At 40.9% G+C, this 27727-nt stretch overlaps 1 protein-coding gene across 2 annotated transcripts in view; it reads right to left on the bottom strand.

Annotated features, from left to right (window-relative positions):
• The window catches only part of LOC124113903 (TWiK family of potassium channels protein 18-like), an 87809-nt gene extending 60822 nt beyond the window's left edge, over positions 1 to 26987 (bottom strand). The window contains exons 1-2 of one of the 2 annotated variants that reach the window (XM_046474381.2): positions 26861 to 26987; positions 22893 to 23503 (exon numbers count right to left, since the gene is read on the bottom strand). In XM_046474381.2, the coding sequence (XP_046330337.1) occupies positions 22893 to 22983 (91 nt within the window). In that variant the 5' untranslated portion in view covers positions 22984 to 23503; positions 26861 to 26987. Of the gene's footprint in view, positions 1 to 7807; positions 7936 to 22892; positions 23504 to 26860 lie in introns of those variants that run through there. The other variant, XM_046474385.2, reaches the window with a different exon arrangement.
• Between the last annotated feature and the right edge of the window lie 740 nt (positions 26988 to 27727).

Genomic DNA, 27727 nt, shown 5'->3' with positions numbered 1-27727 from the left:
TCTAAAAAAAATCCAGAGGAGGTAACTGCCCCCCTCCCCCGGCTGGGTACGGCACTGTCTTCTGTCCCACTAGTTAGGGTAACTAGCATGGAATTAATAGTAGAATTGGGTTTCACAACGACTGATTACTTCAAGATGGCCCGTTCTTTACAAAATGACTTTCTCATATGATTCGTTGTTTCACTCCTGACTGTGTAGGGTTAACGTTGTTGGTTCACGTGAGATAATTTCCACGGTCTCAGGAGAGTTGTATAGGAGATAATGCATATGAATACCGACCCCCCAGATATACTGCCGGGCAAAAGAAAGTATACTGCTACGGGTATCACGGGTAGTGTTTTGATAACGTTTGTAATGTTTTGAGGAAATCCAGTTTTCAAGAGTATACTTTCTTTTCCCAGGCAGTTTTGTCAGGACGCCATAACGGGATGGCCCAGTTCCCCAGGGCGTTGCGACTCGCTGTGACGAGTTGCGTCCCTTGGGCACGCCAGAAACCTATGATTGTGGGTTCGGATCCAAGTTCGCCCCGATTATGTTTCTAGGTTTGTCAGCACCATACCCGTGCTCGTGGGTTTCACCGAAGTGGTAAACGTCTGAGACTTGCATCACTTCGGGCTTTCCTCCCACATTAAGCTGGCACGTCGTGATATAACTGGAATACTGTTAAAAGCGACGTTAAACCCAACTCACTCACTCACTCAGAACACCGTAAAAACTAAATCACCAATTCATTATCACTCATTCCTTCGTTGTCACAGAGTTATCTCCCCCTGACTGAGGCAACGCGTGCACGTCATCTTCCCAGACGGAATTCCCTGACTCAGCAACATGTTATAGGTGACCTTAAAAGTATTGATTTTATACGATCGATTATTATCTTTTGTGACTATGAGCGGATCCACACATGCTAAAGCGCAGGAGCTTCAACTAATAACACGCAACACATGTCTCGCATTAAACATCATGTAGCAGATGACCTGTAAACAATTGCAACACGCATGAGTCCCAGGTCAATATTTGAGCGACTGATTCCGCTTGGTGAAGCTCTGGTTGAATCATTCTCGCTGTCTGTTTGGGGCATTGCGCATGGAAGCGTCTCGGTATCCAGGTTGCCAATGGTTTTATTCATTTCCCATCTTGACTTGCATGCTTTATCAGAAAACATCAGCTTAATTTGGCATAAATTTATATAATGGTAATACCAATACGGAAAATACTTTATTATCTAACTGTTTTCGACATGAAATCTGCACAGGTGAATCAATATGTGTGCATTTCCCAAGTTCTCAAATTTTAATTGGTTATCTTGTATCGTGTCATTGAGTGAGTGAGTATGGTTTTACGCCGCTTTTAGTAATACGCTTTAACCGCTAGGCTACTTTACTGACCAGTTTGGGGCACGGGTGGCCCAGTCGTCTAAGGCGCCGCGATTCTCTGTGCAGAGTTGCGTCCCTTAGGCACGCCAGAAAACTATGATTGTGGGTTCGAATCCCGGTTCGCCCGATTATGTTTCTAGATTTGTCAGCACCATACCCGTGCTCGTGGGTTTCACCAAAGTGGTAAACGTCTGAGACCTGCATCACTTCGGGCTTTCCTCCCACATTAAGCTGGCACGCCGCGATATAACTGGAATACTGTTAAAAGCGGCGTTAAACCCAATTCACTCACTCACTGACCAGATATACACAAACCGTGTTGAAACATCTGACATTCAGTAAGCAAGGGTAGCTAGGTTTGTCAGCACCATACCCTGCTGGTGGTTTCACCGAAGCAGTAAACGTCTGAGATCTGCACCTCGGACTTTTCTCTCACACAGGGCTGCCACGCCCTGATTCAACTTAAATGCTGTTCAAAGATGCGATAAACAAAAGAAATCAGACAACCAGTACTCTGTCATCTTAACAAATGTACAGATACTAAAAGACCAAATAAAATAGTACTCCACTGTGATCAGTGACCACCACAAAATATGGGAAGAAAGCAGGGCCATAAAACCTCAGAACTGACAGAAGCGAACGTACAATATAGAGGCGTACATGGACATTGGCAACACATGGCGCGATCATGACGTCAATGAGTATGATTGTTCAGATTTTGGTGTACAAATGGTGAATCATAATAGGCTGGATAATAAACAAACAGGCTGAATTAAATGTATGCTTGATATAGATGTTTACCAATTTGTGATCTTGAGGGTGTGAGTATATATGGTTTTATGTCGTTTTTAGCCGTATTGCAGCAAAAATGAGTTCACAGGAAGTACCCATGTAAGAATTGAAATCGGGCCTTGGTTTTGGAGAAGTGACAATAATGCATGTAAGTTCTTGGACAAAGGAGTGTACATGTTACTAGTGATTAATGTTTTTCGTATACTGTTTATTCTGATTAATGTTATTTGTATCCAGTTTGTTCTGATTGTTATTCATATGCTGTTTATTCTGATTAATGTTATTCATACGATATTTTGATAAATGTTATTCATATGCTGTTTATTCTGATTAATGTTATTCATATTCTGTTTATTCTGATTAATGTTATTCATATGCTGTTTATTCTGATAAATGTTATTCATATGCTGTTTATTCTGATTAATGTTATTCATATGTTGTTTATTCCGATTAATGTTATTCATATTCTGTTTATTCTGATTACTGTTATTCATACGGTATTCTGATAAATGTTATTCATATGCTGTTTATTCTGATTAATGTTATTCATATGCTGTTTATTCTGATTAATGTTATGTAATCTGATTAACGTTATTGGTATCTGTTCTGAATAATGTTTTTGGTATGCTGTTTATTTTGACTAATGTTAAATCGTATGTTGTTTATTATGGTTCATTTTATTTGTAAAATTGTTGCAGTGGTTAACTGCCAGTATGAAAGGTCACGTGGGCACGTAAACAATGTCCTGATCAGGTTTACCATATATTTATTACATACGAACGCATACGTCAATTCGTGTATCCAGAGCTCTCGATGAGGAGAAAGCGCCAAAGTAAAAACTTGAAGTTATGAATTAATATGAACGGAGTCGAGAATTCCAGGGTTCAGACTTTGGTAGGCGACTTTGTTTCGCAATGTGACTGCAACTGGGTACCCGGTAGATGAGATGGAATATTAAGATTCCAGTCTGAAATGCAATTGAGTTTGTGTGTTTCCAAAGAAACTGCAAATGAAATTTGGATGCATATTAATCCGTTTACAAAGTAATTATATAAAATGATGACATTTCGCTATACAGGTTATGATAATGAAAAGTATAATATTATGATTATGATAAGTATAATGTTGTGATAGTGATAAGTATAATGTGTTTGATACGACGTCAAGATAAACGACTTCAGGACTTGAGGTAAAAGTATTAACTAAATGACAGCTTCTAGGACATAGAATAGCTTCTTTGACAGCACGTGGTCTCTGGCTGCCACGTCAGATTGAGACGGCACATTGAAGGCAATTTCCAGCTACGTCTGTGGCCCTGTTGTCAAAGTGTCGCAGATGGCGCCCTCTGTTTACAGGACATAAAACAGGGGCAGGTCACTCTACAAAGGACATCTCTTGCTGATGTTGTTGACGAGTACATCATGAGGACAAAGAGTTCGACCCCTGATCTGAAATTTCGATATCACCGCTGCCACAGAAGCTGTAAACTCGTCGTTTATGATCGTTCATCTTGGGACATTACTATAACCAATTTGACTGTGACCGCCTGTAAATGAGACATCAAAAGGTATTTACATTGCGGCAATAAGTATTAATGATTTTCACTGCGCCATATCAATCAACAGTCCACAGTCTAGCGAAATGTACCTCAAGCTTATGTTCACGACCTTTGTTTATGTTTACTGTGTTTATTCTAATAAACATCTGTCATGACATATGTGGTCGTGAGAGATCACCAAGTTCACTTGAGATGGGAAATCAATTCTTATTTTCACGCCGAGATGAATATTCCAGCACATTGATTGTAGCTCGCTGTTTTAATGGTCTTATCTATTCAAACACAATTCCGTGTTCAAGTTCTATAACTAGCTGTAGCAGACACGGAATTGTATATTATTCGTTTGATATATTTTTTACTCTTTTGAAGCGTCGAAGCTAGATGTTTTCATTCAAACTTTTTAAAAACCTTATTAAGTCCTTTTAATCCTGATCAAACAACTTTTAAGCTGGAGTCGAAATCACATAAATTGTACGTCAAGATTTAAGGAATTTAGGCACCATGCAATACACCATGGATTGGGTAGCTTTGTTTCATGACCTGCATAATAGATGAAGATTGTTTGAGTTTGGTTTCACGCCGCTTTTAACAATATTCCAGCAATATCACAGCGGGGGACACCAGAAATGGGCTCCTCATATTGTACCCATGTGGGGATTCAAACCAGGGCCTTTTGCTTGACGAGCGAACGCTTTAACCACTGGCCTACCCCAACGCGCAAAATAGACTAAGAGAACGCTTGAGAGGCCAGTGTGACGCCCTAGTCAGAAATACCTATACCATTGCTCCACGACATATAAACAATCGAGTTCAGACCAGGCATGCATATGCCATGACACACAAACGACAGAATGTATAAAATATCCACAACCAAATAATAGCGCAATTCTTTTTTGTATTCGGATTTGATTGCATTTCTTTTCCGAGATACAGAAATCAGGTTTGTCTGAATGTTTCACTCAGTCGTACCGAGAAGTTAGACATCTCGACGCTAATTGACTGACTATAACATTCACCTGACACAATCTCCTATCACACAGAGAGGCATCGTATTGGAGCAGTAGATCTGATTTCAATGACATTGCAGCCAACCGCTCGGAGAGGAAATTTGGCGGCCATCTTGGATTTTCAGTGGCTATTATTCTCTAAATCTTAGCTATCCCAAAGCACCCGTCCATGCACATTTCTGCAACAATTAAGTCATGTTATCGGAGTCAATAAATAGGATCCATTGTATCAAGGGGGCCCCGAGTTACTTAGTCGTCTTTATAAAGAGGTCGAATACGCACTCTTGAATCTCTTCAACACCATTTTATCGCTGAGGTCGTATACTCATACTGCAGAAATGGATCTGTACCCAGGATCCGATGAGTGATCAGAGCAAGGATAACAAGAAATCATCTGTACATGTATGTTATTTATCACTCATGACCTCATCCTCAAGAGTCCCGCATCGCGTAGCACCGAGGCGTTGTCTGGGACCTGACTGTACTTATATCTATGTATTATTTATACGTCAACACGCTCGATCTGTCTTACTGGCGAACCCAAGAAAGAGAATCAATATGCTTTGTCTGCGTTATTTTAGCTTTCTTTTTCTTGGAAAACAGATAGATAATTTTTATCATATAATGGGTAGGTTTCTCGGCAGGATAAAGCCAACGGATAAAAATGATATCCGTTGGGGTCATATGCGGATAGAGATGCAAATATCAAAGGTCAAGTATGGACTACTTTCACTGTTTATAAACAAACAAGGCGTCGCCCTCGTCATTCGGCGATCGAGTCAGAATTAACCATCGGGAATCTGGATAAACTACAGGGATAATTGCTATCATCATCAAAAGAACAGTCTAATATACTGACAATCAGTGTTTAATTGTGAGGTAGCTAAGGCATTTTATAAGTTTTGGCAACTTTGGAGATATAAATTTCGAAACAATTTTGCGAGGGCACGAGGCCTAGCCAAGCGGGATCAGTAGCCATATCTGTGCTAGTAGACCTCTGCGGCTTGAAACCTTCTCCACAAATTAAATAGTTGGATTTGGCCGAAATATGTTTGAATTGTTACCTTGTTTCGTTTTGTCGCTGTGTGTACATCTGATACACTTCTTAACGTAATGACAGGACAGACCGACTGTCAACAACGGACAGACCGACTGTCAACAACGCCTGACCGTGACCGTGACGTCTCATAGACTAGGGTTAGAGTAGCTTCCCTTTGACAAAGGGCAGTTACTCTAGCGGACAGACCGATGGATTGCCGCGAAAGGCAATTAAAAACAATTGTTGTTTAGCGTATATGTTGCTTCGCCACTGTATAAGAAACAAATTTCAGTTGGAACTGTATTGGCTACCGTCACAGTCCGACTGACACATCACTTACCCTGTGACGTAATAAATATTAATGCGCGCATTCCAGGAAAACTCGCAATGTTTCGGTAATGTTTGTGAGAGAGGGGAAGCGATTTTGAAGCACAGAATTAAAGAATGACATTATATGATAAAGAGGTTATCACGCTTGTGTGTTTGGGGATGGTAAATATCCTGTATTAGGAATAAACACTATGTATTTAGCTCGCCAAGTCTCGCTAAATACACTATTCCTAATGCAGGATATTTACTATCCCCAAACACACTCGCGTGATAACCTCTTTATACAGTACTGGAGTTTCCGCTCCGTTTGTTGATCACGTGACAGGGAACAGGCTAAAGGACAAAATGGCTGCTGCCAAACCCATCGTCAATTATACCTATCACGGTTATGTATCGATACGCATTCGAAGTCTGCATCCTCTGATCACCAGCAGGTTATTGGCAGAGGTGGCAGTCAATCGTTGTGCGTTGTGCAATGTCCCGGATGGGCCTTCCGCAACTGCTTCAAAACAGGAGGCCATTTCGTAAGGATATAGTGACCCCTGTCACGTGATTAGCCGCAGTAAAAGTCACGGTAAATCTCTCCGAGCGGAATAGGGTCGATTTCAATATCAGTTCTTCATACATATTTCATAAATGTAATTTACTTGAAAAAATAGCACTGCACATTTACATAGACATGTACACGAAGGAATAATGCAAATACGAGATAATTTGTTACTCCAAAGAAAGAAAATTACTGTCGTTCAGGGGCACCTTCTACAATAAGACCGCCTCCGTGGTCCTGTGGTAGAGCGTCCGCCCGGAGAGCGGAAGGTCCAGGGTTCGATCCCGGGCCGCGTCATACAAAAAGACGTTAAAAGATTGTACTTGTTGTTACCCTGTCTGGCGCTCGGCATTAAGGGGCTAAAACAAGGACTGGTCGGCTCGGAGTCAGTATACTGTGTCTGAGTGGGGTATTCATGTTAAACTGCGGCATGGTATCTCAGTGAGCTAGCACTATAAATCGGCATCAGTCCGGACTAGTACAAGCAGCCACACACACACATACACGTGCATGCACGTCGCTATATAAGTGCAATAATCTTGGACGCGACGTTAAACCCAATTTCACCTCACCTCACCTCTACAATAAGATCCCAAATTCCACGATCATCGTAAGTCTATAGTTGTGGCTTCAGGTTATCACACTGGTGGGTCTAAAATTGCCGTTTGTAAGCTCAGACCAAAACCTATTTACAAGATGCGTTTTTTTCTCTTTCAGGATAATTTCAATTCTAAGGAAATTAGTAGTTTTTTATGCTTAGCCCCAATCAAGCATCCCTGGTGGCACTTTTATTTTCTGTGTAATGTAACTTTAAATTAAAGTTCGACAAAACAACACATATACCTTTTAACGTAATGAAATAGTTCAAGAGTTTATTGCAGCATTGGAAATAGACGCAATGGTGGTACTTCTAGTGCATTATGTATCTACAATAGATCAGACACAGTTGAAAAACATGTTACTTTCCTGTAGTACCAGTCGTCCCGTGATACACCTGCCTCTAGAATCAATACCCCGGCCGCGCCGAGAAAGGCTTATTTAAAATTAAATTCTCCATGAAAAACAAGAAAACAATTTCCTAAACATCCAATCCAATTACCAATGTCTTTTTTTCAATTTTAATTGGAAAATATATATTGAAAAATACAACGATCTTACCTAATGTTGAGTTCGTTAGATTCATTTTCTTCCTAATAAAGGGGAAACTGTTGTTATTCTCTCGTCACCGTGTTCCTTGATCAGTCATCGATCTTCTTGATAATGCACATAACTAGATGCAATGTCATTTCTTCATTTTACTGACAGAGGTTTCGTTTCAGAAAGAACAGTGAACGTCCCCCAAGTGTTTAAAGGCGTGACGAGTCAGAGTTGCGTCTCTTCGCTGCCATGATCACTGCCGTGGATTGGATTCCAAGATTCGTCTTTGTGACGATCCTTTGACACATTACTGGTACACGTCTACAGCCCGTGTCACGCCCCTTTCCATTAATCTGCCACGGTGATACCATTATATCATGCATTACTGACAAAAGCGACGTTTCAGGTTTCTAAATTATTGTATATTGTAGAATATATGTTGCAACTGTCCATGTATTTTGAAGAACGTGCTTAAACTGCTGAGCATGACTTTAAAATAGGTGTGTCTGGCACGTAGGTCTGATTTACTCGTCGAAATCAAACAACTTAAAAAATTCTTGTCGTTAGTTTGTCTGTTAAAACAATGAGCAATTAGTTTGTAAAACTATTTAAACAGAACTACATGTACTGAAAGATTTGTTACACCTGATTAGATAAGAATATGCTCAAGTATTTCCGCGGTTTGAGAATCGTTAACGTCAGCGCCGGCATTGTACTAATCGGTCGTTTAGCCCCAAGGAGAAACTGCATTCATCTTAAATACACAATCTTCGAGCGAAATTGTAATCAATGGTTACCTTTTTCATATACATACGGGTATTGACCACCAAAAAATAAAAGATAGTAATAATACGCACGAGCACGGTTGAAAACGGCTCTAGCTTACACGGTACTTAATGTTCGCCGCAAGTGGTTCATACTTTTTAAATGGGGATAATGATAATACCGCCAGCCTGTGTACGCTCCATCAATACGCCGTCTTGCAAAGAAAGTCATGCCAGTGCGTGGGTATTGCGTTGTGTCGCTGGATGCAGCTGTAACACTGCGGGGATGCCGATTACGTCACACAATGTACATAAGTAAGTAAATATGTTTTTACGCCGCTTGTAGCAATATTCCAGTAGCATCACTGCGGTGCACAGCGGAAATGGCTTCACACATTGTATCCATGCGGGGAATCGAACGTCGGCTTTAACCACTAGGCTACCCCACCGCCCCACCATCTACATGACGAATACACGATCCACAAGACGTACACACAGCCTTCGCTATGAACATTCTACGTGACGAATACACGATCCACAAGACGTACACACAGCCTTCGTTATGAACATTCTACGTGACGAATACACGATCCACAAGACGTACACACAGCCTTCGTTATGAACATTCTACGTGACGAATACACGATCCACAAGACGTACACACAGCCTTCGTTATGAACATTGTACGTGACGAATACACGATCCACAAGACGTACACACAGCCTTCGTTATGAACCTTCTACATGACGAACACACCTTATTCAAGTCGATCCCCTATTCTGCATGAAGCACACCAATCTAACTGATGAGCACAACCCACAAGAACACAATACTACATTCTATATGATGAGCACATATTATACAAGATCAAAACATTTGTGACGTCAACATTTGTGAAGTGATCAATTATTTAGTTTCACACATGGACAGATGGTTGTCCATTATTCATGGCTACATTATCTAATGCTGTGTTACATTAAGATGACAATAACAATGTTCTAAAATAATTAGATGACTCTGTAATGGAATAATCATGAGAATCTATTGATGTTGGAAGTTGAATCAGATTCGAGTGATTTATCCGAATTCAACGATCTTATAGTTGATATAATATTTCTCTATTATTTTGCATAATGACCTATATTTGCGTCAGTTGCACCTCTTTAAAAGCATGTTCAGAATGGCCAGTGATTCCTGGGTCAGAATCAACTGCAACAACAATAGCGTGACGTCATAATAATTGTTTAATTGATGAGAAAAACTAGCCGAAACAGAAGAAATATGTTCAGGGCTCTACATGTCCTATAATTTTATCCAATAACCATTTATCAAGACTCTATGAAATAGTAAACAGGCTGGATCAATTCTCGATGTAATTATCAACGCATTCCTTGTGCAGCACGCAAGGAAGACTCACAGAGCATGCTAACAGACTACAAAGATTTCTGGTTTATTTTTTAAATATTGTAAACAAAATAATGTTCAGTCAAAGTCTAATAGGGAAGGAGAAAAAACAATAAAACTCGTAACATCCCCGTGGAGATAATGAACCGAGATGTCCACACAAATCACTTTCTGTCTCTAACACATGGACAACGTGTCATGTAACACACACTACCTATCCATGACACGGCATGCTCTTCAACCAAATTGAAACACACGACATTTCAGAGTAATCGAGCCTCCATATAGCCATCCTTTCCATCGTCATAAAAAATCTCTGCTAAAAGCACAGTCCATTGTACGATTCTGATTACATCATAAGCATGTGTTTTGAATCGCTATCAAGTTGTGGCGACACAGGTGTACGCGAATGCCTGGATTGGATCTTTAAAATCCCAGTAATCGTTAAAACTCATGGTTACCATTCTGTGGGAAGCTCCGGAACCACTTAAAGATGCACGTGCTGCTATTCATGATACCAATATGAGGCTGCCAGTCTAACAATAAATAGTCTTCAAAATGTGTATTCTGTTTCAGTCAATCCACTGAACACAGGTGAGCATCAAAATAGTTAACGGAAACGATGCAACTCCAAACACACTCAAATAGCATGATTAATACATCTCGGGTTTACATTATTTTGAAAGCTTTGTTACTTTTGTGTCTCTTCTAATGTTCCGGTAATCAATGTGTGTATTATGTTTGGGCACGTCTGTATTTATATTCTAAACCCACGTGTTCTTTTAAATACACATTAACCATCTGTTGCCTGGATACACTTTTAATTACATATAGATCTGGTGGGGAATATAAATAAAACAACGTTAGGAATAAGGCGTTCAATTACAATTACAGGTATGCTGTGCTACAACTAGGACGAGACACAGAGAGTTTAGGGGCGGTCGGTAGCCTAGTGGTTAAAGCGTTCGCTCGTCACGCCGAAGACCCGGGTTCGATTCCCGACATGGGTACAATGTGTGAAGCCCATTTCTGGTGTCCCCCGCCGTGATATTGCTGGAATATTGCTAAAAGCGGCGTAAAACCATACTCGCTCACTCACTCACAGACAGAGAGTTTATCAACTTGAGTGATTAGGGTTTTATAAGAGACGGATCAGGGGCGCCAGAATTTGTCACACATTGTACCTATGGGTAATTGAACCTGGAACCCGTTCCCCAAAGCGATCTTAGCGCTAAGTTGGTTGTAACTCCCATACTTTATCATAGGCTTACGATCAACGTAGCACTAAGGTCGCCTTGTGGAACAGGGCCATGGGCCTTCGGCGTGACGAGCGAATGTATACGACACCAATTTAATGTAAGGGAAAATAGCTATAAATCCTATTCACGTTACAAATGTCAAAGTTTTTGCCAATATTGTTACCACTGTCACAAGAAGCGAAACACATAGCAATGAAAACTGGATAGCCAAAATCCAAGAGTGAGTGAGTGAGTTGGGTTTAAAGCCGCTTTTAACAGTATTCCAGTTATATCGCGGCGTGTCAGCTTAATGTGGGAGGCCCGAAGTGATGCAGGTCTCAGACGTTTACCACTTCAGTGGAACCCACTAGCACGGGTATGGTGCTGACAAACCTAGAAACATTATCGGGGCGAACCGGGATTCGAACCCACAATCATAGGTTTCTGGTGTGCCCAAGGGACGCAACTCTTCACAGCGAATGGCGGTTTAGACGACCCCGTGCTTCCCAAAAATCCAAGAGACCTTCAATCACAAATAAATGCATGCAATAATAACAACGGGTGTTTGTTGTGTTGTGTTTGTATAGCAACCAATATTTTCTCTTTAACCGTTACCCGTCTGTATGAGTGTGACACCGTACCCGCAGTGTAGATTTAACACCACCTTTAAGCCCTCTACTGGCGTATCTAAAACGCATTAACACAACTGCATCCTTGCAAATAAACACATATGCAGAACCGTAGGTATTTCCGCAATGACCTTTCCATACCTACCACCACGAACCCCTCTGGCTAATACACACTCACAGTCTAACAAATAACGGGATTATGTTAGCGTGTTTGATCAAAGTATAAGGGAAACGAACAGAGCAAATGCAGCATGATGGTTTAGTCAGGCCATGTGTGTCAATTAACAAACTCGCAGACCGATTACGGATGAAGAAGACCGCATGTGATGAACACAATCCATTAATGATATATATATGCATGCACAGTATTCATCTATCGGGTTTTCAGGCCCCAGGAATGCAATAGACCCCTTTCCTCAGACCGTCGCATATATATGCGAAATTTATGTTTAAGAGTGAGTGAGTATGGTTTTACGCCGGTTTTAGCAATATTCCAGCAATATCACGGTGGGGATCATTGCTTCACACATTGTACCCATGTCGGGAATCGAACCTGGGTCTTCGGCGTGACGAGCTAACGCTTTAACCACTAGGCTCCCCGACCGCCCCACCACATTTAGAGGTGAGGTGAGGCGAAATTGGGTTTAACGTCGCGTCCAAGATTATTGCACTTATATAGCGACGTGCATGCACGTGTTTGCGTGGCTGCTTGTACTAGTCCGGACTGATGCCGAATTATAGTGCTAGCTCACTGAGATACCATGCCGCAGTTTAACATGAATACCCCACTCAGACACAGTATACTGACTCCGAGCCGACCAGTCCTTGTTTTAGCCCCTTAATGCCGAGCGCCAGACAGGGTAACAAGTACCATCTTTTAACGTCTTTTCATATGAATCGGCCCGGGATCGAACCCCGGACCTTCCGCTCTCCGGGCGGACGCTCTACCACTAGACCACGGAGGCGGCCACATTTAGAACATCGTCGAGTGATCATGTGTAAAGATGAAGGAATCTAGCGTTGCACATCAAGCAGGGAAACCCGCCTCATCAGCAACCCCAAGGACCATGCGGCGGTGTTCTCCGGATCTACGACTGAATTCCACATTGTTGATCAGATATTTACCTGTCTCCAGGGATACGATGAATGTTAGAGGTTTGCTGAACAGATCAGACTCAGCCCGCAGCAAATATACGGGTGTGATACCTGGCTCCCAGGGGGAAGTGAAATGTCACGTATTTGGAGAATGTTTATGTTCTGTGGGAACTGCAGTCGGATAAACGCTGCAACGTCAACAGTCAGTTAGTTAGACGAGCTCATGGCGAGATCCAGCATTGCATTGATTGTGCATGTTGGTTAATTGGTTGGTTTGTTGTTTAACGCCGCACTCAGCAATATTCCAGCTATATGTCGGCGGTCTGTAAATAATCGAGTCTGGACCAGACAATCCAGTGATTAATATCATGAGCATCGATCCACGCAATTGGGATCGATGACATGCATCAAGCAAGTCAGCGAGTCTGACCACCCGATCCCGTTAGTCGCCTTTTACGACAAGAATAGTCACCCTTTACGACAAGCATGGGTTGCTGAGGACCTATTCTACCCCGGAATCTTCACGGGTCGGTTGTGCATGTAGAACATAACATAAATATAAGGGGCGGTCGGGTAGCCGAGTGGTTAAAGTGTTCGCGCGTCACGCCGAAGACCCGGGTTCGATTCCCGACATTGGTACAATGTGGGAAGCCCATTTCTGGTGTCCCCCGCCGTGATATTGCCGGAATATTACTAAAAGCAGCGTAAATTCATACTCACTCACTCACTCACTCACATAAATATAAGACGCCAGAGAATATACAGTTTGATCCCCCAAAACAGACCCCATTGCCCTTAAATGGCAAATGAGCGGGGGAAAATATAGGAATAGATAATTGAAAATCAATGATAACACCAGGTGTTCATTAAAGGGTAAGCATATACCCTACTAGTAGCTCCCGCCGCATAATTTGCATAAAAATACTATAAGTATGTTTTTTTTGCCAGACGCCACACAGAAGTACTCCTGCCATGCGACGTCGGCCTGTATACAAGCCTGAGTGAGTTGGGTTTTACGCCGCTTTTTACAGTATTCCGGTTATACCGCGGCTTGTCAGCTTAATGTGGGAGGAAAGCCCGAAGTGATGCAGGTCTCAGACGTTTACCACTTCGGTGAAACCCACGAGCACGGGTATGGTGCTGACAAACCTAGAAACATAATCGGGGCGAACCGGGATTCGAACCCACAATCATAGATTTCTGGCGTGTCCAAGGGACGCAACTCTGCACATCGAATCGCGGCGCCTTAGACGACTGGGCCACCCGTGCCCCTATACAAGCTAGACAAGTGATGAAGAAGATAACCAAGATGCTAATTTCATTATTTATATTTAGTCAGTTGATGCGATCAGAGCCATGTTCGGACCGCTATGTGGACATGCAATTAAGATTTTTTAACTAGTTTTTTAATCTCGCACCAATATTGATCGTTGCTAATTCTTTCAGGGACTGGTTGTCTGGTCAGACTTGCAACTCCTAAAGGCAACAAATATTATTCCCGATTTGGGAAAGGATACTTTTGTGTTCGCGCGAGCGTGTGTGTGTGTGTGTGCGTGCGTGCGTGCGTGCGTGTGTGTGTGTGTGTGTGTGTGTGCGTGCGTGCGTGCGTGCGTGTGTGTGTGTGTGTGTGTATGTGTGTGCGTGTGCGTGTGCGTGTGCGTGTGCGTGTGCGTGACACTGTCACATTCAGGTGTCCATCTTGACGTTAAGCGTGTACTAAACGCGACAAAAACTTTGCATTTCATTTGAATTTTGTACTGTATAAAATTAATGAATTATTAATAACATGGTATAACAGAGAGAGCGTGCTACGTGCACAGCGTGAATGCAGACGCACTAACACATGACAAACTCAATTAAACACTGAAGGACCCTATCCACCATGGACTACCCGTAAAATGATAATTCAGATTTTATTGAACAGCTTTACATTTACATGGAAATGTTGACATATTACCTGCTATTTCATAATTCGAACTATTTGCAGGGAACTTCTATTGTATTACTATTGTAGTACATCAATAGGGATGTTCCACAGTACAATTGCTTCAACACTTTAAAGACGTGGGAACTTAGGGTGAAAAACGTGATGTATGTACATGTGCTTAATATACTATCTAACGAAAAGACCGAAACGTGTTTATATCCAGATTGTAAATATCTCAAAACATTCAATGCTTTGTTGTGTCATTTATCAATACAAGGAGATTTATATCACATTACATTAAAATACTAGCTTCTTGTTGGTTAAGGAGCGGGCAATTATTTACCACGTAGCCCTCTCAACTACCTCGCTGAGAAATCAATCGTAATACACTCTAGGTAACTTATCTCGCATACTGTAAAACAGGAATTTAATGCGACATGAAAATAATGCGAGCTCTTGATTTTAGACATAAATGCGCATTTTAAAAATGCGAGTTCCCATACCCTTTCCTTATTTTGACGGTACAAAATTAATGCGCATAAAATTAGTACGACCTTCTGTCACTCGCATTTTTCGCATTAATATTCTGCTCGCATTAATTTCCTGTTTTACAGTAATTATCGTTGAGCTCAAATGAACCGATGTTTATCCAAATGATTTGGGTAAAGGGAAGTAACTCGATTCGTTTGCGTCGTCAGCTAGCTGTCAAAATGGCTGAATCAAAGGACCCTATCCATGGACTACCCGTAAAATGGCTTTTAATATGTTATTGAACAGGGTGCGGTCGGGTAGGGTAGTGGTTAAAGCGTTCGCTCGTGACGTCGAAGACCCGGCTTCGATTCCCGACGTGGGTACAATGCGTGAAGCCCATTTTTGGTGTCCCCCGCCGGGATATTGCTGGAATACTCACTCACTCACTTATTGAACAGCTTGGCGTCTCGGAGTACTAAGGCTCACACACAAGATGCATCACACCATATAACCTCTCGAGATCGGTAAACGCGCTGTATGTTTATACAACAAAACCACTGTTCTTCCCGAATAAGAAAGAAATACCATCCGAGCCTCTTTTCCCTAGACAGGCTTTGAGATGCTAGTATCCTGAAAAGCTCATTAACCATGCACAGGTTCTAACAAGGCACAGATTCCAATTAATACTCTTGTGAGATTCTTCCATTAAATAGTCATGTCATCTTAAGTCAGGCAGAAACAACCCACCTCTGGTCATGGTTTGCTAGTCACGCACGTCACTGCCTCTGTTCTGATACCATCGGCCTCGGCCGCGTCATACCAATTGACGTGTAAAGATGGTTCTTGTTGTTACCCTGTCTGGCGCTCGGCATAAAGGGTTTAAAACAAGGACTGGTCGGCTCGGAGTCAGCATACCATGTCTGAGTGGGGTATGCATGTTAAACTGAATGGTATCTCAGTGGGCTAGCACTATAAATCGGCATCAGTCCGGACTTGTATAAGCAGACACACACACACACACACACACACACACACACACACACACACACACACACACACACACACACACACACACACACACACACACACACACACACACACACACACACACACACACACACACACACACACACACACACACACAATGCACGTCGCTATATAAGTGCAATAATCTTGGACGCGACGTTAAACCGCATTTCACCTCACCTTACCTCACCTCACCTCACCTATACAATCGGATGATTGTACCTATACTCATCTAAAAGGATTATCGTCATCCAGGTCACAAAACTACTATTATTTCACAAGAATCTTGAAAACTTTGGTACCCGGACAGTCAGCAGCCCTCCAGATTATTTTTGCACAATTATTCTATCTATTTCTAATAATTGGATTTAACTCACTTTATCTGTGATTATGAGCCCGATATACGGACCTGCTTCCCTATAATAAATATATATATTATACATATGCAGTAAACTACGTTATAACGAACACAACGGGACCGCTTATTTTAGTTCGTAATAAACGTAATCGTTATAAGCATATATATATACCTGTCAGCATAAATACAACAAATGGCAGGGGCAAAAAAATAAGTTCGTTATATCCGTCAGTTCGTTATAAGCGTGGTTGTTATAAACGTAGTGTACTGTATATATAAATTAATTAATTTAACTTACATGACACCGCCACAAATGCCTAATATATAAGTATATGAATACTGTGCCTCATTAATTGCTGGGCCGTAATTATGGCCAATATTATTAAATAACTACTTATCGCACCAGTATATATCTGGAGTAAATTGTTCATAAAAGTCACAGCTTTGAATAGCGTTGAACATTTTCGTAATTCCATAATCAGCGTTCATTAAAGCTAATTTTCTTGTCTTTCTGTGAAGTTCAAATTAAAACAAATCATGTCTGATTAAAACGGGTCGTAGCTATAGGCACGACAATAATAAAGACCTCCTATGTATAACATGACAGACATACATGCATGCACTAACATCACACGATGATGTAATTGTCTTTTAGTGTATGTATGTTTAGCGATTGTTGATGCACGTGTAATAAGTTCAACACATTTGAGAGTTACACAATGTCTAATGCAATAGATTTATTTGGACTGCCTCACCACTACGAAAAAGAACAGATTTTTTCATAAACCTTCGTATTTTCTAAACACTGACATATAGTTTAACACTGACTGAGTGTGGTTTTACGCCGCTTTTAGCAATATTCCAGCAATATCACGGCGGAGGACACTAGGAATTGGTTTCGCATTTTGTACCCATGTCGGGAATCGAACTTCCCTGTTACTTCAAGTTCACGTTTGTACACCTGGTCTTAGGAATACTTGATTCTCGATCTTGAATAAGCCCACCATGAGTATTGTTTCATGTGTGCCATCTTGTGAGGTGAAATGGGGTTTAACGTCGCGTCCAAGATTATTGCACTTATATAGCGACGTGCATGTACGTGTTTGCGTGTGTGGCTGCTTGTACTAGTCCGGACTGATGCCGATTTACAGTGCTGGCACACTGAGATACCATGCCGCAGTTTAACATGAATACCCCACTCAGACACAGTATACTGACTCCGAGCCGACCAGTCCATGTTTTAGCCCCTTAATGCCGAGCGCCAAACAGGGTAACAACAAGTACCATCTTTTAACGTCTTTTGGTATGACGCGGCCGGGGATCGAACCTTGGACCTTCCTCTCCGGCCACCATCTTTTGAGGATAATGCGTAGCTAATTTAGAAGTATCACCCTCGGAATAAGCCGCTTTATGTGCCAATGCATTATGCATGCTGCTTTATTTGACCATTAACATTTACAGACCCATTACCAGAAAAAAGTGCTTCATTGTGGCTTACCAAATGTCCTAATATCGCGCTGAATTGATCTCCATTTCTATTATAACGTCGTATCTCTCTCTTTTGCCTTCGTTAGGTTAAAGTTCTCGTTGATGTTCGACTGTTTAATGTTCAAAGTCTCAGGCATTATATGCACATTGACCCTGCAAGTTATATTCGTGTTAATGTTAACATACATAATGTGGGTATTAGTAGAGCTAATAGCACGTTCTGGAACATTGATAACACTTACTTAGATAAAACCATCCTTAACATGACGTTTATCGTTTCTCTATTTTTATTAGATAATAATTATTTACATTGAAGATTAGGCATCGTTATAACATCACCTTTGGAAGATTGAGAAATTGTATTGTCAAAGTTTGTAAGCATTAACCGTTGGGACAAAGGTGCTTTCTGTTCGTGTTAATGTATATAAAATTTAATGCAGTTTTAACATGATAACAATATTATTAAAAAATAACTTTGATAAGCTTGAATAATGTCAGTAATTAGGTATTAGAAGAAAACCCATCTAAAAAAATAGATATAAGTACCCCTTAATGAAAAGATAATCACATTAATTAAGGAGACATTAATAAGTACATGTGAGTGAGTGAGTGAGTGAGTATGGTTTTACGCCGCTTTTAGCAATATTCCAGCAATATCACGTCGGGGGACACCAGAAATGGGCTTCACACATTGTACCCATGTCGGGAATCGAACCCTGGTCTTCGGCGTGACGAGCGAACGCTTTAACCACTTGGCTACCCGACCGCCCCAATAAGTACATGTACATGTGTAAGTATGTGATAGCATCATGGAACAACATTACACGGGAGTTGAAAATTGTTCGGAGAATCATAATCTATGTACCATCTTACATTTGTACTGGAGTGCAGGCTGATATAAGTGTATACGTGTATGACTTCAGCTTTAAAAGGTTAAGTAATACATTATTACGCTTTCATAGTTTTGCCAAGACAACATTCAAAAGCTACAACAGAAGCTAGACAATTCTTTGTGTGATATTTCTCAGACTTCATAGTCTAGAGGCAGACTTGGCGCTTTTCTCCCCTAAGAATAATGTGATGGGTGCTTTTAGAAGTATTTGTCTATTTTCTTTTTGTAACGAAGCATTCAAGAGCACAGGGAAACTCATGAGTGTTGACGGGACGGTAGTCCAAAGATTAAAAAGTGTATTTGTTTGGGAATCCATGTGAGTAAAGACATTTTCACCCCGTAGATCAGTAAACTCATTCTGAACAGTTACAAATATGTAAATCCAAAAGCAGACAAAACGAATGAGCTTTTAATGATGGCATGTCTAACGTTGATAACATTATTTTCATGTAATGCGTCAATTTGGAACTGGTTGCTAGATCTGCTAACACTCAGCTCGTATTGTGTACACATATTCCTAACTAGTTTGGATGCATTTGAAAAGTTGCCAGTATATATGTCTCGAACAGTTAAAATAACTCTCGCTCATTCACTGTTAACACGAGGGGAAAGCGTACCCGTGTAGATGCAGTTTGATAAAGCAGTCTTCCCTAAATATTTACTCAGACAAGGAGCCATTTATTAGCGATTAACTTGAGTAAGGAGAGAGCGTCTACAAGAATGGAAGAGCGGACAGTCGGTGGTTCGATGCCCTACCAAAAGACGTAAGAAGATGGTACTTGTTGTTACCCTTCCTGGCGCTCGGCATTAAGGGACAAAAACAAGGACTGGTCCGCTCGAAGTCAGTATACTATGTGTGAATGGGGTATACATGTTAAACTCTTGGACTAGTACAAGAAGACACACTTGTACAAGTGAAATAATCTTGAACGCCACCTTGCACCCCATTTCACCTCATTTGACATGAAGGTAGAAATCGTCTCAGTATTCAGCATGTGTTAACACACGACACACTGTGGTATATGTACACTATCTGCTCTCTACTACACACATTGTTAGTTTTAGGTAATCGTTGGTGCCCTTACAGGACCCAGAAATAGGATTCATCTCCCAATGAGCCTGACTGATTATCGAAACATCCACAGACATCAGCTTGACTATGTCAAAAGGTTATGACCGTGGGATTTGAAGGGAAGACCAATTTCTAAGGCTGCTCACATTTCTGTACTTGTCTATGTTTCAGAGCTACCCTTACAGTGGAGCCAGCATCTTCCAGTGTCAAATACTTCTCCAATCTCATCGTGTACATAAACTGCATACCGATGTCATGTATATTGGGAGGTCTTTATTACCAGAGAGAAAACGATCCACGTTCAATCGGTTATGCACATGTTTGCTGTTTTTGTCAGTTCTCAGAAAAGCACACATAGTCATAAGTATTCTATTTGTGTCAGTGTATGAACACAAAAATATACGTAACTATATTGTGACAGATTTATGTGTAAACGCAGGAGATTTAATTTATAAGAGTGAGTGAGTGAGTGAGTATGGTTTTACGCCGCTTTTAGCAATATTCCAGCAATATCACGGCGGGGGACACCAGAAATGGGCTTCAGACATTGTACCCATGTCGGAAATCGAACCCGGGTATCGGCGTGACGAGCGAACGCTTTAACCACTAGGCTACCCGACCGCCCCTTAATTTATAAGAACTTGTTCATACATGTAAGTATAGGTAATGTTTGAACCTACCGCAATACTTCGTAAAACCTGAAGATGTGTTCCAGATATTTGATCCGACGTTTCAGCACGGGATCTAGGGTACCTTTATCAAGGACGTCTACTGTGTCTATATTGAAGCTGCAACTTCTAAACTGCCACTTAAATATAATACCAGATACATATGTTTTGATATCCGTTGATGGGTTAGCATAACAGTAATGCCTTCAATGTGTGAGTTCTAGTGTTGTAGGGGCGGTCGGGTAGCCTAGTGGTTAAAGCGTTCGCTGGTCAAGCTGAATACCCGGGTTCGATTTCCGACATTGGGTAGCCTAGTGGTTATTTGCGTTCTGAAGTCACGCTCCCTTGCCCACTTACAAAGTGTGAAGCCCATTTCTGGTGTCCTCCGCCGTGATATTGCTGGAATATTGCTAAAAGCGGCGTAAAACCATACTCAATCACTTACTCAAGTGTTGTTTCGGACTATATGTGGAAACAGGACTCACATGTGGATCCTACTTAAGCTCGTTGAACGAAACGTGCTGTGATAGAGTAAGACCATATCAAATTACGAGTATATGCATGTATATGCTGTCACTTATACCGTGTAATTATGTCAATATTTACATGTAGGTCATGTTGGCTGCATAACTATAAAAAATATGTATGTAAATACGGTCTCACTTAATTCGCCTTCACCAAGAATGCATTCCATGGACGATTCTGAAATAATCATTGCTCATTCAAATCTGCCCACGAAGGAAAACAGTTTAAGAACTCCATTTAAATCAATCTGAATTTCAGAGCCTGAAAGCCTCCCCTATGTAACCCATACTCACAATAAAAAGTGATTGGTGCTGTTATAGTGGTTTCCATATGGTTGTACGTCTAACACTGTTTCCATATTGGTGCACTGGCAATACTGTTTAAATATGGTTGCACTTGTGACACTGGTTCATTATGGTTGCACTTGTAGAGCTGTTTCAATATGATTGCACGTCTAACACTGTTTCCATACTGGTGACACTTGTAATGCTGTTTCATTATGGTTGCTCTTGTAATGCTGTTTCAATATGATTGCTCGTCTAACACTGTTTCCATGGTGCGCTGGCAATACTGTTTAAATGTGGTTGCACTTGTGATACTGTTTCATTATGGTTGCACTTGTAATGCTTTTTCAATATGATTGCACATATAACACTGTTTCCATATTAGTGCACTGGCAATGTTGTTTAAATATGTTTGCACTTGTGATACTGTTTCATTATGGTTGCACTTGTAATGCTGTTTCAATATGATTGCACGTCTAACACTGTTTCCATACTGGTGCACTGGCAATACTGTTTAAATGTGGTTGCACTTGTGATACTGTTTCATTATGGTTGCACTTGAAATGCTGTTTCAATATGGTTGCACTTATAATACTCTTTCAATATGGTTGCAGCTGTAATACCGTCTCCATATGTTTGGACATATAACATCGTTTCAGAAAGGTTGCACCTGTGCTGTGATTTCTTCCCAATTGCACCTGTAATTATGTTACCATATGATTACACATGTAATGCCATTCAGTATTGTCGCAATGTTAATGTCATGCAATAAACAAACACTTCCTTTTTTATGCAAATTGTGATTACCATTTTCGAGAACAACTGATTTTCAGTGACCCATTCATATAATTACAATCACTAATTTGCCCTTAACACTTTATGGAATCTGTTTCGGCAGAAAATCATAACATCGTTCCCTGCATTGACGTTTTAAATTTCCATATGGTTACAACAGGTGGGTACTGCTTTGTAGCTGTAAATGTATATGGTTGCACGTTAGCATGGTATCAATATGGCTTCACCAGTATTGTGGTTTTATGTTGCTCCACCAGTATTTGTCAACCTAATATGTGACATATCTTCATGTAATCAATACATTTGTGTGAACAGATGGTAACTGCTACCTCATAACCACATTCATGTCGACAAGTCATACAAAGTATGACACTTGATGACAACCGTCACCACATGACTGAGATAATGCCTACGTTACGTTAAACTTTTAATGATTCACTCATCTTGTAAGATCCACGTGTTAAACTTACCTTGAGGTAATTCGACTTCAACAGAAGGCACAGGGTTCTTGGAAGAACCCCGCTTCTTCCTGAGGAACATAGCACGTAGGAAGAACGCCATTGCGATGTGAAGCTGTGTGAAAGCAGTACAGCCGATCCTCCGTAGTCCTGCAAAATGTCTATCGATTATGAAGTAAATCCTCCAAATATACAGGAACAGTCCGTGTTCAGTTCGTCCAGAGAACTTGCCCAAGAAACGCCGCGCCTCTGCACTGTGCGAGTCACCTCCACTGTATCACAGTCTAAATAATCAATCACGAGTTCTATGTACATACAAATAGCCGCTGCAGAATGGTCGGCTAAATTCTACTTTCACACAGTAATCTATATACCGCGCACAGCGTTCTCACACGGTATTATCGTCGCATACATAAGAACTACAATAGCACTTTCAACATTGACTTTTCTGGATTCCTGAATTTCTGGCCTCTTATTTATTGCCTGGAATTAATTGTTGAGAATACTGTCTGAAACATATTGTAGTTAGACTGTTAGCGCTGTATCGACGACTGCGGGTTCTGTAGGGGATGGTCTTTACAGCTGTTAGTCCAATGTTCTGTTGCAATACCATCTGTCACCGGCTGCAAAAGGATAGAATAGTATATTAATGTATTCACATGGCACATCACATGAGACAAACACTGAAATCGTTATGCAAATAACGTGGTGTTGCAGACTGTAACATCCTGTTTGACAAGCGGGAAGACTTCAACTTTCCAATAGTCAATTTTATCTTTATATCGAGCACTATTCACCAGCTCCAGACGTTGGTGTCAACTTTTGGGGTACACTCGAGCCAGCTCTTCCTACGAATTTTGCTATAAAAATCTTTCATCAGGGTAAAAACATTCCAGGGTTTCCAACGTTTTACGGTGGACACGTGGAGAGCATTACCAAATTTGACGAATTGTGACTACAATGATGTCCAATGTAATGCCCTATTTTGTCTTGTTTCATATGTTCCAGAGCTTGTTTATATTTGACTTGCCTTTGTATGTGTTTGTGACAGATGCTACAGATGGGGCGGAATACGCTCATCTTTTTTAGATCATATGGTATCATCAATATGTGATAGTGATTCATAACCATATGCTAATGTTTTTGTTTAACGCCGCAGCAATATTCCAGCGATATGAGGCGGTCTGTAAATATTCGAGTCTGGACCAGACAATCCACTGATCATTGATCCAGCCTCGATCTACGATATTGGGATACGTTGACATGCATCAACCAAGTCAGCGAGCATGGCTACCCGATCCCGTTAATCGCCTCTTAAAACAAGCACGGCCGCCTCTTAAGGCAATCGTGGGTTGCTGAAGACCTATTCTACCCCGGATGTTCAAGGGCCACATGCTTATGATATAGTTGGATTCGTACCATGGACTTTGAGCAGATTTTTCTGACGCACTTCTTATGGGCATCACGAAACACTTACACAGATGATGTGTGATTTATGCCTACTTTACAAGCGCTATGTTACCGAGCATTTGGTATTTCAAATCCATCTTTTACACAACGTTACTGGTCATGGTTACGCTTTAGCCATAGGCGATAGCCAATATTGCACAAATACACGGAGTAACATTTGTAAGCAGAATCAGTTTGATATCCCTATGTGAAGTTAAGCATACTGCTAAAACTACTTGTCTCTTGTCTAGAATTGATCTGCGGAAAATAAAAGTGTTCTGAAGCTGTTCAGTTCTCGGTAGTCGAAGTGACAAACTTCTCCCAAGAAGCTTAAACGTTGATCTTGTCGTGGGACAAGGAATAAATGAGTTGTTCTAGTGTTTGTTTGTTTGTTGTTTAACGCCGCACTCAGCAATATTCCAGCTATATGACGGCTGTATGAGCATCAAGTCACGCAATTGGGATACGATGACATGCATCAACCAAGTAAGCGGACCTGGCCGTTAGTCGTCTAAAAATTACGGCAAGCATGGGTTGCTGAAGACCAATTCCAACGCGGATTTTCACGGGTTTCTTCTCGTGAGATCGACAGGGCACGGAGAGTTAATGATGGGGAGCTCCGACTTCCTGTTTATATTACATGGCATGCATTTTGTGAAACCTGGTGCTAAATTTGCCATCCTTATTTATAATAGAGTACACCAAGAGCTGCCACGTGTTTTGCTTAAATTAACAATGCAAATGACGTCGAAGATCTGGCAGGTAGGACGAGAATTCCTGAAGGCTTTTGTTTTTTTGTTTATAGAGTAAAGGATTCGCCGAACCTCAATTGTGGAACAGAATAAACAATTTTGAGACAGTTTAATTGTCCAGACAAATCGGGATCGTTATTTCTAAGTAGGTAGGGTAACTCTTTGAATTGTTTCACTGTTTTCATTGTTTTACACGGACGAGTTAAAATATATCAATACAAGATACGACATGGTTTAAATCTAAACTTCCAGTCAACTTCTTGTCCCCTTCTCTTGTACATTATTTACCGAATAAAGTTGGTTGGAATGGTGTGACCCTTTCACATGAACGGACCACGATGTAGACCCGTCTTGCTTGCGAGTAGATTGGAGTTGTCTAATACCCCGTTCACATGCGCCTCTATATATATGTGCGTATATATGCAAACGTGGGTAGAAATATATACGTTTACGCGTTTACTCATGTGTGTATATTTAAACCAGGAGCAAATTTGCATCGTGTCTGGAGCAGGTGCAAATGTAAATATAGATTTGCACTGTGTGTATATGTTACAATGTGAACGTTTATAACAACGCAGGAGGATGATCTAATTAATATCTGTTCTGTTGCCAACACCAAACAAATTGTCAACAGTTGCCAACTTTGATGCATATATACAGAGTTGAGCGGACGGTGTTTTCCTTTGGTTTCAAGGAGTCCAAACTTTGTGTACAAATTAAATCAAACATATGTTGCTTCACGCGAAATTCTTCGCGAAGTAACTCTCTCCTCATTCAACTTTGATTGGAAAACAACCTGTTTTGTGTTGAAAGTCGTAAACAGACTGACGAAAATGTGTGCCTTACACAATTTACATACTTTATTTACACACCTAAGATGCGAACACAAAGTAAATTTACATATACGCAATAATGTATAGTCACACATGTGTAAAATTACTTACGTTAGTAAATGTTGTGCATGTGAACGGGGTATAACGTGGATTTAGGATTTGAAATAAATAAGGTGGTAGGTTGTGGGTGGTAGATGGTGGTGTTTGTGTTAATGCTCGCTATACACGTGTCACGAAGTAAACAGGTATATGGTGATATGTTAGATGTCTGACAAAGGTGAGGTGAAATGGGATTTAACGTCGCGTCCAGGATTATTACACTTATATAGCGACGTTCATGCACGTGTGTGTGTGTGGCTGCTTGTACTAGTCCGGAGTGATGCCGATTTATAGTGCTAGCACACTGAGATACCATGACGCAGTTTAACATGAATACCCCACTCAGACACAGTATACTGACTCCGAGCCGACCAGTCCTTGTTTAAGCCCCTTAATGCCGAGCGCCAGACAGGGTAACAACAAGTACCATCTTTTAACGTCTTTTGGTATGACGCGGCCGGGATCGAACCTTGGACCTTCCGCTCTCCGGGCGGACGCTCTACCACTAGACCACGGAGGCGGTCTCTGACAAAGGTGAATCTACCAGTGTCTACACATGACACTAGATATAAAACATCTTGCTTATATACTCTGATCAGTAATACTCGATGTAATGTAATGTTAACTGTCGTTTCAACTTAATGAGATGACAAGGGTGATCTTAATCAGATATACAGTCCAGATTAAAGGCGTTGTCAGTTGTCTCACCCAATAAACTCTATAGTAAAACACTATAGTTAATAGCAAACTGAATTTCAACATCATTGAATAAAATAAAGAGGTCACTGATTGATGGCTGCAAGTAGTCATGGATTTCTTCATACGCAATATGTTTGAACATCCTTACCTTAACAGCATCTAGATATCTAGCACGTAGATGCACACTGCTTTCTCAAGTAAGCCGTAGACGCAGGTTGTTATTCCAGTAATCCTTCGCGTTGTGCCTCCACAGACAGCGATGTCTATGTACTGTACACGAACACCAACACGTGGACGCACAGCAACAGAGGGCTGTAACACAGCTTGCAAACCTCAGCTAAACGTACTTTGGTGTTTACAATGTTACAGTCCCAGTTGTGTTTCAATGCCAAATGTTATGAAGACAAAGTAAGTTGGTATCAACACACCGGTGTTGTGGATTGTTGCTGTGGTAATCCCGATATGCGCCTGTATGTTGAAGACGTTATCCTCCAGAGTCCAGTGTATGCAATATTGTTCCTATCTTTAGTTCAAGATAGTCTCAACGAGGAGAAAAGTATTTTCAAACTTCCTCTTAGATATTGGAGGATGGTACTTGTTAGATTGTTAATGAAATGCAGGCAATAATAATAATAATAATAATAACTACAGATTTATATAGCGCTGGTATCCAGTTCGAAGAACTGCTCAAAAGCGCTTCATTTGAGTCCGCACAAAGAGGAGACATTACACAGCTAGGAAAACACAAAGCCTCAATACTCCAAGAAAGATTTGGTGAAAAGATAGGTTTTGAGTCTTGATCGGAACAAAGGAGGCCCATAATAATATCAAAAACAACGTTTTCGCTGCAGTCATCATGATCGTGTAATTAGGAACGTATTTTTACCTTAATTACTTAATGCAGTACATACAACCCCAGATTTTATATAACAGAGTACGCCTGCTTTTGATAATTTATACTGCGCAGGTTCAAAATATTGATTCACGTTTATTAAATTGAATTGGCATAAATATT

The sequence above is a fragment of the Haliotis rufescens genome, unplaced genomic scaffold (genome assembly GCF_023055435.1).
Source record: "Haliotis rufescens isolate VD_foot unplaced genomic scaffold, xgHalRufe1.0.p SCAF_12, whole genome shotgun sequence".
Classification (NCBI taxonomy): Eukaryota; Metazoa; Mollusca; class Gastropoda; order Lepetellida; family Haliotidae; genus Haliotis; species Haliotis rufescens.
Note: the sequence above shows the minus strand (reverse complement) of the source record. Positions and strands in the feature narration are given on the sequence as shown.